The 14,339-nt window shown below is 33.3% G+C and overlaps 1 protein-coding gene across 1 annotated transcript in view; it reads left to right on the top strand.

Annotated features, from left to right (window-relative positions):
- The window catches only part of LOC129218223 (ATP-dependent RNA helicase DDX3X-like), a 120,021-nt gene that overhangs the window by 44,071 nt on the left and 61,611 nt on the right, over positions 1-14,339 (top strand). The window contains 2 exon segments of the mRNA XM_054852444.1: positions 3,186-3,288; positions 4,475-4,654. Of these exon segments, the coding sequence (XP_054708419.1) occupies positions 3,186-3,288; positions 4,475-4,654 (283 nt within the window).

The following is a 14,339-nucleotide window of genomic DNA, read 5'->3' as shown; positions in this document are numbered from 1 at the left end:
ATATATATATATATATATATATATATATATATATATATATGGGTCATTCTCCAGAAAACGTAATTTTTGAATGCAAAGATTTTTTTTTGCATGAAAATGTTACCTTCTAGAAGGTCCCATAAACAATGGCGAGGTTAAGTTTCAAATATTTTACTCATAAATAAAAAAATTAAAAAATGCCTTGTTCATGGAAATAAAAAAGAAAAGAAAAAACTTTTAATATTTAAAAATCGAGGCCAATTTAATATCAAAGTAATTTTGTTAATTGTGCAAACAATCGGCTATTTTGAGGATTAGTCGGAATATAATATTAAGCTCTCTTAATTAAAGTACGGCTTAGTTAGTAGTTTGAAATGTATGTTAAAAAATAGTATTTAGTAAATTTGAGAATATACTGGCAATTTATAATTTTGGTAGAATGCCTATTATTGATGTATTTCTTCTCCATCATTTATTTTCACCTGAGAAAGAATGACATTGATAAGGTCTGTCACGGAGGTGAGATTCACAGAGGTGAGGAATTTTCCATTAATATAGGCCTAATAAATACATTTTTCAGGGAATTTTTTGTCTTCATTGCTACAATCTGCACATGTTAAGCAAATGAAAACATGTTCACTTCTTTTTTTATACATTAATTTACATCCCTGAAATTCGAGTTCACGGAGATGAGAAGTCAGAATAACCACACTAAGTTTTTAAAGCAAAATCTATCTTCTTGTTCTTCGACAAAACAACTATGGCTGAAAGTAAACTAGGGAGCTCCCTTGTATTATGGAAAATAAAATTTGATGTCATTACTGCCATGTGTTAATGAGGAATGGCATTTTGTGTTTATGTAACGAAGGTGAGAATTTATTGTGTGACATGACTCCTTGTCCTAATAAAACAAACTGCAACACAATATCAAAAAATTAAATATGCTTAGACAATTAGTATTTGAGACACTTGTGAAAGTAATAAGTAAATACCGATATGCTTTTAATTAAACAAGTTATTAAACAACATAAACAGTCACACAAGGTGTGTGACATGACACGGAGGTGAGAATTCACATGTTGTGAACCAAAAATGGTAAAAATAATTCTTTAAAAATAAAAATTATTTTTAAAAAATTGTTGGCAGAGTTAAATCAATATATTTTTGATGAAATTAAAAATCATTATTAAATTAATTTGTTCCTTAACGTTTTTACAGTAAAAGGCATGTGACAGAAAAGTTACACTTTTTGAAGAATGACTCATATATATTTATTTTTTCGTTCTCTCAAAATAAATTTCAAGTCATCTTTGGAAAAGTTTCGAGTTAAAGGAAGTTAACTTCGAGATATTGAGCATAATTAGCATGGAATTACAAACAAAGGAATCTGGACTTGATAAAAGTCTTTGAGTTGTAATAATATTCGAGTTATTTGCAAATTGACTGTATTTTGTTGTTAATCAAAAATTATTTTTGTTACTATAAAATAGTAAAGTTCTTGTTTTTAACATTTTTAATATTAATTGAGACCTTCTAATATTCAATTCAATATTAGTTTTGTTAATATTAAGCTTATTTGTATTTTAAATAAATGTACGATCAGTCAAGTACATACGGGGCAAAGAGAAATAGTATGTTTCATTTACTCACTCATTAATATAAATTACTTACGTTTTCATTTATTAATTCATTTACGTTTTTTCATCTAATAATTCACTTATTTATTTGTTCACTTATTTTCTTATTTGTTCTTTTACTTGCTCATTTGTTTTTCTTCATACATTAATTGATTTCTTCATTTAATTATTCGTTTATTGTTTCATTATCTTTTCGATTAATTCATTCAACCTTTTATTTACTGATTCTTTTGATCAAAAATATATTTTATAATCAAATAGAAAATATTTCATTTAGAAAAATATTTTATTTTTCACTTTGCCCTATGAAAAAAAGAGAATTTTCCACTTGTTTTTGAAGTCTCAAATTTACTGCCAAAAAATAAAAAATACTATTTCAACCAAGTTTTATCATAAAATACAATGTTCTTTCTTTATGTACAGTAATTTTGAAATTCTGTGCTTTTTAAAAGTGTCTTGGGTCAAAAAGTTAAATGCTAAACCCTTGCCTGAATTGTATTTGTTATTATTATTTTTTGTTACAGTTATTTTAAATACTGTACATAAATATTTCTAGTATAACTTAACATAATGTGGAATGGTAGATAAATATTGATACTTGAGAGAGCGATGCTGCCCCCCCCCCCCCCGCCAAATACTAGATAAACACCCCAGAAAGATATTTTCAACATAGAAAAGGAAAACCCTCAACTTTAAGTTTGAATGATGCAGTTCGTACCATCTCTAAATTCTAAAATTTCGTTTTAACATTTTTTTTTTTGCAAAATTATTTGATTTTTGACAAAAAAAACGGACCCTGTGGAAAATCCTGGACAGACCCCTGCTGGCAGCGGTAATGGTCTCCTGGTGAATCCTACTGTAAATATTGAGAGAAAAAAAATCAGATAACCCATGGCAGCGTTTAATTTGCACCTTATTAACTTTACACATTTTTAACAGATAATCCGTGGATTATATACAGGAAAATACAGTGTGTATGAAATCTGCCAGTATGGGCTTCATCACTGACCTCTTCATGGGCTTCAAAAACACCTTGTATCTATGGCAGACTTGTTATTCCATTTAAGGAGATCCAACCAAAGGCTCTCATAATCATGAGAAATGTTTCCCCTGCAGAGTTCCACACAAAACATGTTAGCAATCTTTTACTCAATAAAGTTCAGCTTGCATAGGAGACAAAAACAAGGTTCCCAAAAATTCCTACCCTTACTCTACGAATGGTCAGACAACTAAGAGACTTTGCATTCATAAACCAACTCCTTCTTCTACAGATCCCTATCACTCTGAACACTCTTTGGTATGCATTTATTTCACGGTAAAATAATTAACGTCTTTCCATACAAATCTGGTGTGTATATATCGTCGCCTCAGAGCAGCAGCAAGATATCTAATCCCAGAAATAACACTAAGGTATCCTACTGCTGCTCTGAGGCGAGGATATATGTGTGTGTGTATATATGTATAAATGTATGTGTATGTTCTGTAATTAAAGATGCTAAGTTATTTTTGTTATGAATAGTCTTAATGTAGCTCTAAAGTATTAAAATTATGTTCTTATTTATTAATTAGCTCGTGGAGATTTTTCAAATTTTGGAAACCGTGGTGGTAGAAAAAATGGTACTGAGAGGGAATACTCTAATAATACTGCCTTTGCTCTGAGGAAAGGTGATTGGTAAGTAGTTATCATGTTCTTCTCTGAACAATATGTGATGACAAGAAATCTTTTTTATCACTTTTTTCAGGCCTGTAGTCAAAACTAGAAAGGTAGATACAGCAGGCTCTCTGTTTAACGATGCTCTATTTAACGACTTTCTCTATTTAAAAACGGCTTTTCACAGTCCCAGATGGTCCAGTATAGTGTTAAAAGCATCCTATTTAAGGACGATTTTTTGTGGTCCCTTGAAAGTCGTTAAACAGAGCCAACTGTATTAGAAAATGTTATGGGAAAGAAAAACCCTCTCTATAAATAATCACTTGCATGTGAAATGAAATGTCTTTTAGGTTTTTTTTTTTCTGTAAAAATAAAGCATTCTCCTTCAGTTAAAATATTCTTGAATACTAAAGGTTTTGCAAATCTAATTTGATGCAACTTTAAATCGAAAAAGTTTTCTCATTCGTAAAGGAAAGACAATTTTTTTATAAGGTTTTTTCCTCCTGTTGATAACAATTATAAAACCAAAAAAAATGCTGGCATATATTAACTTTTTTATGCATTTGTTAGGCATAAGATATTCAGGAACTATTGGATGTCTTACTACCGCAATAAATACCTGATATCTGATCTGGCCACACATCTTATGAAATTACAAAATGTTTTCTGTCTATGGGTGTTAACACCTTGGCCATCATTTTCTTGAACCTAGGGAGATTCATGACATTCCCGATTGGGGCTTGCTGAATTTTGCTTCGGCTGCAGGGATATTTTTTAAAATTTCTGTTTGAGGATTCGTACAACAGACCTCTGGTATCATACAATCATGGATGAGTTAAAAGCAATGAGTAGTAGCTACTTGTGTCATAAAAGAATAATAATAGTCTTATTTTAACAGCAATAGCTTTTGAATTTCTCCCCAAATAAAACAGTAACATAATTTAGTTGTAGAAGAAAATTTTAGGCTGTATTCTAAAAATTCTTATCTGTTCTTTTGACTTTCATAGCTTAGATAGAGATAATGAAGATAGTAATAGTATGCATTAGGTTATAATTTAATATTTTAAGGCATTTTTTCAAGTACTCAACTAGCCTTAGTGTTACAAACATAACAAAATGGCCTTTTTCAATCCCCTTATACCATTGAGATTTTTTTAAATTTTATAAAACAAATGTATCTTGTTAAGTTTTATCCATATTGTTATAGTGAACGAGTGGGAAACTGGAGAGATCCCTCTTATGTGAAAGAAAATTTTGAAGATAAACCCAAAAAAGAGGAAAACAGAATTGGCCGAAACAATTCTTATGAAAGAAGAAATGGTGGTAAACGTGATAGAGAAGATGAAGATTGGAGTAGACCATTACCTCGTGATGATCGCCTAGAAAGGTCAGTATGTCTTTCAATTGATTTTAAAGAAAGATTATCAAAATTATTTTTCAGAGTGTTTTTACGATTCATGTAATCAAATGTTATTCCATAGTTTCAGCCTTTTTTTTGTAAAAAAAAAAATGTACATTTCAAGTAAAATGGTATAAAATCAAGATTTTACACTGTATTTGGCATCTATGCGCACTCTCAAACAGCTATGGAATTTCCATTATTGTTGCAGAAATTGTCAAATTACAGAGTTATGGTGAAAAGTTACTGTTTGGTCTTTTTCTTGATGTGTTTTAGGATGCATTGTTTTTCATTCTTATCAGAGTAAAGTGCGTTGATTTAAGTGTGTTGAGGAATCTGATCATAAATTTTCAGTTTTTCTGGTCACTTAATAGACCACAGGAATTAAAAAAAAAGGTTTATGTATATAAATTGTAGGGGTAAAAAGTACTTGTAATACATTTCAAAGAACAGCTTAGTGTTTAATGCTTTTTAATTTCATTCAATTTATGCTTGTGAGATTTTTGTTTTATGTTGAGTGTTCATTGGTATAGTTTTGAGTATTTCATCTATTAGTTCTTCTTTAATTTTTTTTTTGATAAAATGTTTCTATTTCAAATCAATTTGCAGGCATGAAAGTGTTCTACTGTTTTGCAGAGATCAGCTTTTTATTTTAAAGGTGTAATGGCTGTTTTGGAGGTCAATCAAAATGTCTCAAGAAATAGTGAGACCAAAAACATGGAGGGGAGAGAATTGTACCAACATTATATTCTATTGATCTTTTCTCAAAGTCACTTGTGAAAATTTTAATATCTTACTGTATAGTTGTATTTACTTAACTGAAAACTGTTTAACATTGGAGTAGGTTTTAGTCATCCTCCTTCTTTACCAATATCTGCATTAATCAAAATTCATATCTGGTGAAACTTACTTTTGCACGAACTGACATAAACATTAGTAGATTGAAGGAATTCAACTCTTATTTTGAACTTTTTCTAAAAGGTAAAAATAGTAAAAAAAAATCTTACTCACGGATGAGTAAGAAGTATTAAATAGTAGCTCTTAATGTCATTAAAAGAATGATGATAGCCTTTTCAACAGCAAAAGTTTTTGAATTTCTCTAAATCAAACAGTAACATAGCTAATTTGGTTGTAGAAGAAAGAAATTGGATCCATTTTAAACATTCCAAGTTATTTTGACTTTCATAGCTTAGAGAGAGATAATAAAGATAGTAATAGAAGTAGTAGTAGTTGAAATGAGGTATTTATGTTTTGGGAAGCAATTGCCAATGGGAGGGAGGGGGGCTTTTCTGGTGATTACTTTCACTGAACAAAAAATTTTCAGATATACAGTCCAGTCACATTAATGTGACCATCTGTCAAAAGCCAGAATAACCACCTTTCGCAGAGCGGACTGCTGCGAAACGTGCAGGAAGAGAGTCACTTAGGTCCCTGAAGGTGTTCTCTGGGATGTTGAGCCATGCCGACTCTAATGCCGTGGCTAGCTGCGCTAGATTACGCGGTTGAGGATCCATGGCGCGAACAACTCGATCGAGATGGTCCCACAGATGCTCGATTGGGTTTAAGTCAGGTGAGTTTGCGGCCAGGGGAGGACGGTAAACTCATCCTGGTGCTCTTCGAACCACGCACGTACACTGGCAGCTGTATGGCACCTCGCATTGTCCTGCTGGAAGATGCCATCATCCTGAGGAAAAACAATGCGCATGTAGGGGTGGACATGGTTCGCAAGGACAGATGCGTACTTGTATTGATTCATCGTTCCTTCCACAATGATCAGTGAACCCAGAAAATGCCAGGAAAACATTCCCCAGACCATAATGCTCCCGCCTCCAGCTTGGACCGTTCTGGCAATGGTTGCAGGGTGGTTCCTTTCAGAGGTTTCACGCCTTATACACCTGTCTGATGGAGCATAAAACGCGATTCATCTGAAAACGCTACCTGTCGCCACTAAGTGGACGTCCAGCTGCTGTACTGGCGTGCAAATTCTAGCCTTCGTCGTCGATGAACAGCAGTCAGCATAGGTGCACGAACCAGGCATCTGCTTTGGAGGCCCAGACGCAGCAATGTTCGCTGATAGTAGTTTGGGAAACACTTTTGGTAGTCCCTTGGTTCATTTTGGTGGTCAGTTGCCAACTGAAGCCCGTCTATCTGCCCGAACGCATCTCCGCAACCGTCGTTCGCCTCTGTCATCTATGGGCCATGGTGCACCACATTTGCCACGTCGCTGATTTTTGGCAGTCCCATTTTGCCATGCAATGTACACTTTTACCACGGTGGCACACAAACAGTTCACAAACTCAGCCGTTTCGGAAATGCTTCCACCCTTGGCCCGAAAGCCAATGATCATGCCCTTTTGGACGTCGGATAAATCACTTTGTTTCTGCATTACGCCAACGCGTGAAATGTTTTCCAAAGCCCTCACACACCCTTTATATACGCTCAACTGCACTGTGCTGCCACCTGTCTTCTGTGATTGGCTATTTAACTCTGACGTGGAAAGTATGTGGTGGTCACATTAATGTGACTGGACTGTGTATATTTTGAAGTTCAAAAACATTTCGTGAACTTTTGAGAGAGATCTCTTGTAGTTGAAATGAATTTTCACAACTTCTAACACAAAAAGTACCCCCCCCCCCTTTTTTTTTGGATGAATGCCACTATCAAACAGGTGTGTCACCAAACATTACATGTGATGATTGAGATTTAATTCTTTTGCTTCTTGCTACTATTTCAATTATTGCGGAAGTTAAAAATTATGTGACATATGCTACCTTAACTCTGCTTATTTTGTTGTAATAAATTCAGACTTATAGTTAAGAACTCTGAATGTGTAATATTAGTAGTGCAAAAGCCTTTTAGCCAACATTTTAAATTTTCCATTTATTCTATTAATTATATAGACAAAGCTATAATTATACCTTTCTCCAAATGGATAAAACTTGAAATTTGTATAATGTGTACTAAGGCTGGGAATGTAGAAATTTCTTCATCGTAACGTATCGCCAACCTTACATTGCGATGTAGTGATGCATCAAGATGTAAGGTTTTTTATTTTTAATTTTTTAAAACCGTTCATTGTATTCTATTCAAAAGCTCACATATTGTTGCATTAAAAAAGTTTCCTTGTAATCAGTAGCGGAAGAAAGGGGTCGCACCGAGTAACACCCAAAGAGGATTTCATAGTTTATAAAAAAATATATAAATACTTTAATTCTGAAAATTTCCACCAATATATTTTAAATTATATTTAATCCTGCAATTTTTTTTTTTAATGAAGTGCCCAATATTGCAGGGAGAGGGGAAGGTTACATATATCATCTAGGACAAGTTTTGCGTAAAATGGATTTGCAGTTTATATTTGTCTTCCAAATTTTTGTTATGCCACAAAAATAGAACAGAGTTGTTTCTGAAAATTATATAAGTTTCATATTTACATTAAACATTTTAAAAGTTTTTCTTTTTTTGGGGGGAAGGATCATTGGGTTTCGTTTTGAGTTTACAGTATTAATCAGAGGAATGTGGTTTGAAAAGTAGTTTTCTGATGAAAAAGGGTTTGCTTATATATATATATATATATATATATATATATATATATATATATATATATATATATATATATATATAGAAAAATTGGTAAGAAACGTAGCTGGGACAAATGTTATCAAAAGTTGAAAATTTTAGAAATTTTTGAATCGCTATTGCAGATTCTCCAGCGTTTTGTGCTCATTTCAAGTGTTTGAAAATCCAATTATGACATGGTACTTGAATTGGGATCATTTAAACAGGGTGTCTACTAGGACTCGACCAGTGTATCAGCGCGGATGGTTCAACAATATTGGCATTGGCTGCCAATGCTAACTTGGAGGAGACATCGGCCCATCTGCCTTAAAAAACATCGAAAAGCCAATGGAATTTGCCAAAGTTTTCGAAAAAAAAGGGCCTTTGCTGTTTTACTTTTTAATACAAAGTAAAGGGAGTAAACCATATAAATTTTTTTACTGAAATTTCAGTATGAATTTCTATTTTAGTCACCCCTGAAAGAAATTTTAATACTGCATTCAGGTACAAACAAGCTAATTATTGCGTTGTTTTTTGCGGCTGGATGTACGTATGTATCTCTCAAAAGTCATAACTCAAAAATGGGAAGCTGTAGAAGGCTAAAATTTCGTATGTGGGATCTGCGTACGTTCCAGTTGTGCGATTCCCCTTTTTTATTTTCAATCGGGTGTTCTAAAAGGCCTATTTACTCATTTTTGTGTGGCTATTAATTACTTATTTCAATGCAAAAATAATATAGTGTCTTAGACCGACGATCATTTGGTGATATATTGCTGAATTGGAAACTAATGTATGGGTATTTTGAACTCTATTTTTCATGGCTATTATTTCCAAGTACACTAGTGTGCCCCTCCCTCTAATTCTGAAATTAAGCTCTAGTTGTACTTCCGAGTAGAGGTGCAGATTAGCGGTCGCCACTCGCCAATTGGCGACCAAAAATTTTCAATGGCTACCAAAGATTTCAGCGCCGATCGCCACCGGGTGACCAAAGGGGAAAAAAATCCCCCCAAGTTGAAGTTATCGATTGCACTGTGCTTTCGGATCCAGTTTTTCATGCTGTGGTAGTCACTCATCTAGACGCGACGTCACTTACTGACCTTCAAGAAAAGTTGAAATGTTGCCCCTCTCATCGCTGATTCGTTGACCACTTCCCGTTTGCTACACCTACACTGCGTTCGGGGCTTAGAGTATTGTTCGGGGAGGGGGGGGGGTGAAAACTGAACCCCCCCCCCCCCCCCCCCCCCCCCCGCGGTCCAGCAGACATGATCCCCGAACCCAATCAAGGTCAACACCACAGCATCTGCAGTGCCTGAGGAGGGGAAACGTAAATACGGCGGCGTAGCTCATTTTGATGACTTTTTAAAAGATTGATAATGACGAGTAGAGGTAGCTCTAAGAGAATAAAATTGGATGCATCTTCCAAGACTTAATTTCAGTTCTTCAAAACGAAGACAACCAGCAGCAAGTAAGTTCATTTTTCATTATTATAGATTTTTTTTTTTGTTGGAAAGATTACTGTAACGTGTGTAACAAACTAAACATGGCACCAAATACATTATTTTTCTGCTGTATAATACGCTATCGATTTAAAAATCAATTTTTAGAAGTACCAAATTACTTTAAAGTGGCCGACTCACACCGGTGTCATGAAACTTTTCACGACTTGCTTCGCGAAAATCTGCTTCCCTTGTTCCTTTTACATCTTGCGAATATTTTAATATAATATTTTTTTTTCAATCTGAAAATATTTTGACAGATGCAGCGTTAAATTAGCTTATTTAATGTTTAATTTTCATGACTTTTTATTTAGGGAGCCATATTAAATTTGAAATCGTACTTCGTGCGAAAAATTGCACTTCGTGATTTAGATTTCAATCCTTTTACACCTTGTAAATATTAAAAATATTTTTGTTAAATCGGAAGTTATTTTGCGCAGGCTAAATTTAATTAGCTTATTTCGTGTTTGATTTTAATGAATGGATTGATTTTTGGATCCATGCTTCCTTTGTAATCGTACTTCGCGGGGAACTGCACCTCGTGGTTGAGTTTTCAATAGTTTTGCATCTTGTTCATTTCTTAATATTTTTGACAAATGAAAGTTATTTTGACGTATACTACCTTAGATTAGCTTGGTCTATGTTCCATTTTAATAAAAGAATTAATTTTTGAAGCCACGCTTCCTTTGTAATCGTACTTTGCGGGGAATTGCACCTCGTGGTTGAGTTTTCAATCCCTTTGGATCTTGTAGAGATTTTAATATTTTTGATAATTGGAAGTTATTTTGGCACAGGCTGCCTTAAATTAGCTTATTTTTATGTTTATTTTAGAGACTTGATTTATTTTTGGAATCGTGCTTTCTTTGTAATCGTACTTCGCGGATAACTATAACCACGTGGTTGAGTTTTAAATCCTTTTGCATCTTATACATATCTTAATATTTTTGACAGACGAAAGTTATTTAGACGAATGCAACCTTATATTAGTTGTTTTATGTTCTATTTTTATAAAAATTTATTTTTGAAGCCATGCTTCCTTTGTAACCGCACTTCGCGGGGACTTGCACCTCGTGGTTGAATTTTCAATCTTTTTGCATCTTGTACAATTGTCTTCATATTTTTGATAAGCAAAAGTTATTTTGATGTGTGCTACCGTAGATTAGCTTGTTTCATGTTCCATTTTAATAAAAGAATTTATTTTTGGAGCCATGCTAACTTTGGAATCGCACTTTGAGGATAATTGCATCTTGTGCTTTAGATTTCCTTTTGCATCTTGTACCAACATATTTTAATTTTTTTGGCAGTCGAAAGTTGTCAGCTTATTTTAAGTTTTATTTTAATAAATAATAAATGCAATTATTTTCGGGAAACGTGCCGACATTGCACACCAGTTTTGCTAATCTTTTTGCATTTTTGAAATACTTCAGAAGTTTTGATAATTGAAAGTTATATTTTAATAACTAAAAAGGAATAAATCCTGTTCATATATTTATTTTTACAAGCTTTATTTTAATCAATTTAATTTTATCCTAAAATATTAAATCTAAACATATTTTTTTTTGCTGTTGAATTTGAAATGTATTATTTCTATAAACGATACTAAATGTCGTATGTTGATAGGCAGATTTCTAGAGTAGTGGATAGCTACTTTATTATAAGTTCAATTCTAATTCAGACTTTTAAAATAACCATTTGTTCGCAAACTACAAATATTTTTCTAGTTTGTTTTTATTATGTGGTTTTGAATTTTAAAATTTGGTCCTACAAATTTAAATTTGCAAATATGTTGCTAGGGGGATTCCATGAAAAGTGAAACCAGTAGGTCAAACAAATATTAGATTTTTAACTTAATATGTTCCTCCGAATGTAAGATTTTTATCCACCAAATAATGCAACAAATCCAATTAGTGTTAATAAATGTATACTAGCAAATAAAATGCTTAATAACTTGCTTATAAGTATTCTAGAAAAAAGTTCTTTAATTCCGCAAACTCAGCTTCATCAGTGCACTTTATTTGAAGAGCAGGGGGAGGTGCCATTGTGGCTTAGTGGTAGCACAGTATGGTCGACTCAGCCATTCATCCCTTCAGTGGGTTGATAAAATCAGTACCAAGCATGCTTGCAGAGGCGGTGATTGAAACTAAAGTGAAGAGGGGGGGGGGGCAAAAAAAAAACGACAATAAAGCAGCAGCAAAAAAAAAGAGGGGAGAATATGACAAATTTTGCTGGCAAAAACAACTGACAAATCAAATGTTAACTTACTTAAACACTTTAAACCACTAGAAAACTTACGGTTTTCTGTTAGACAACACTTTTATCACGCAGGATCTTTGGAAATACATAGAATAGGACTTTCAATGTTAGCAATGGTAGCTAATATGAAAAATAATCATTTATTAACGTCAATCAACAAAAACCGTTTTTCAAAAAAATGTCAGTTAACACCTTTATCCACTTATCCCTTCAACTATGTTCTGAAGATTTTGACGTTTCTGATTTTTGTATAATTTCTAACTTTAGTTCCTAAATTGGATCGCCCCCCCCCCTCCCAATATTTTTTTTCTTCTTTTGGCATGGAGTTAAATTGCTGATTTATATGAAGTTGGCATGCTGAACAGAAATATATACCTAAGCTAAATTCCTGCAACGCTTACCATTTCAAAGTTATGATGAATTTCTTTTCCATAAATGTAAAAGGCCTGAAAATTTCAAAAAGAAAAAAAATGTTTTTTTTTTTTTTTTGCAATCAAGGAATCTGCACCCAAATTTAAGATAGCATGACATAAATAACATTAAATTATAGAACAAAAGAAAGAAGTTTTTTTATGAAACCAAATTGTAATGATGTGTGTTTAAAATCTGAGAATGGCTGTTACGGTGGAATTACTCAATAGTATTATTAGGGAGTATTTAGTGTGTGGGAAAAAGGGGGGGGGGGGAGTAGTAAGATTAGAGGTTAACTCAAAATATTTTGTAGAGGAAAAAAAAGGTAATTTGTTACTTAACTTTTTGCAGCTTCTCGTATTCACTAAACTTCATTCAGCTTTGGTGAGTTTTAAATTGACTAACCATTTTCAGCTAACATTAAAATGAATATTTGGGATTAAAAGCACCACTGCCATAAAAATAAAGATATTGTTGGTATTCTTGCGTTTAGATTTTTTTTTTTTAAGAAAACAAGTTACAACTCACAAACATTATTACGAAAAGAAGGATTTGATTTTCTAGATTAAAATTCTGTAATTGTAAATTATGAAAATAAATCAAAACTTAGTTTTTTTTTTTTTCTTTTTACTCAGTTTTTTATTTTTTCATGCAAATAAGGATTACTAAACTTGATAGCCACTCAGCAAATGTGGATGATCCTCTAGCTCAAATATACGACACTACTGAAGAATTGGAAAGTGTGAATAATTCTTCGTCAGGGTGTTCGTCTGCTGAACCTTCGATTTTTAGAGAGGTGCAGGGTATCGAGAGCTCAACTTCATTACCGCTACCTGATAGCCACTCTGCAAATGTGGATGTTCTTCCAACTCCAATATCTGTAACTACTGAAGAATTGGAAATTGTGAATAATTTATCACCTGAATGTTTGTCTCCTGAACCTTCAACTTTTAGCGAGGACTCACCTTCATTACCACTTATGCCACAGAAAGGAAAGAAGCGCCTTCTGAGAGAAGACTGGAAAATAGTGCCAGGTGACCCCAGAGCTACCACTGACAGGAAAGAGAATTTAATTTTTGATGATTCCAGTAATTGGGGAATGTGGTGCAAATGCTGCACAGAATTTGCCACATCACTCGGATTAGCAACTTGCTTTGTGAAAGATAGCAAGAGTTTCAACCCACCAAACAGAAAAAAGCAAACCGTAAATCTGCATTTTACCTCCAAATCTTATCAAGCGTGTTATGCTAAGTCGAAAGCTGCATTAGGGATTTCTTCAAATTGCAGTGTTGTAGAGCAGTTGACTAAGTTGCCACCCGAGGTTCAAGACAAGATGATAAAATTGTTTCGCATTGTGTATAGCATGGTCCAAGAAAATAGAGCTTCAATACATTTTGATGCTGAATGTGAGTTGCAAGAGTCCAGTTGGGGAGAACATACAGGAATCGATTTTCATTTACAACCTTCTTGCATCACCTTGCAGAAGACATTAAACAGGAAATTTCTTCGGAAATAAACGAGTGCAATGCTTTTGCAATTTTGACCGACGCACAGTGGGGCAAGTGTACGGAGAGCTTGGACATTTCAGTAAAACCAATTTCTATTTAAAAATGTGATAATATTTTGTTATTTAAAATGTAAAGATAATCAAATACTAAGTCATTAGTGCAAAATGAAATATTTAGTTAACATTTAAAAACAATTTTTTAAGAAATATGTAACAGTATTTTAGCCAATTTCCATTCCATCATCTTCAAGCAAATTCTTCACTTGTTGTGACATTTTGTGGTGCAAACTGCAAATCTTTGGACGCAAATTTGAGATAAAAGGATCAGAATAGATTAATAAATTATTAAAAACGTCTCTATTGTTATCTATTCTGGACGTTTTCCTTGAATGGAATTCCCTATACGATCGAAAATACTTATGGTTTGCCTCTTGAGCGTCTTCGGAGA

This window comes from Uloborus diversus, chromosome 3 (genome assembly GCF_026930045.1).
Source record: "Uloborus diversus isolate 005 chromosome 3, Udiv.v.3.1, whole genome shotgun sequence".
NCBI classification, from domain to species: Eukaryota; Metazoa; Arthropoda; class Arachnida; order Araneae; family Uloboridae; genus Uloborus; species Uloborus diversus.
Note: the sequence above shows the minus strand (reverse complement) of the source record. Positions and strands in the feature narration are given on the sequence as shown.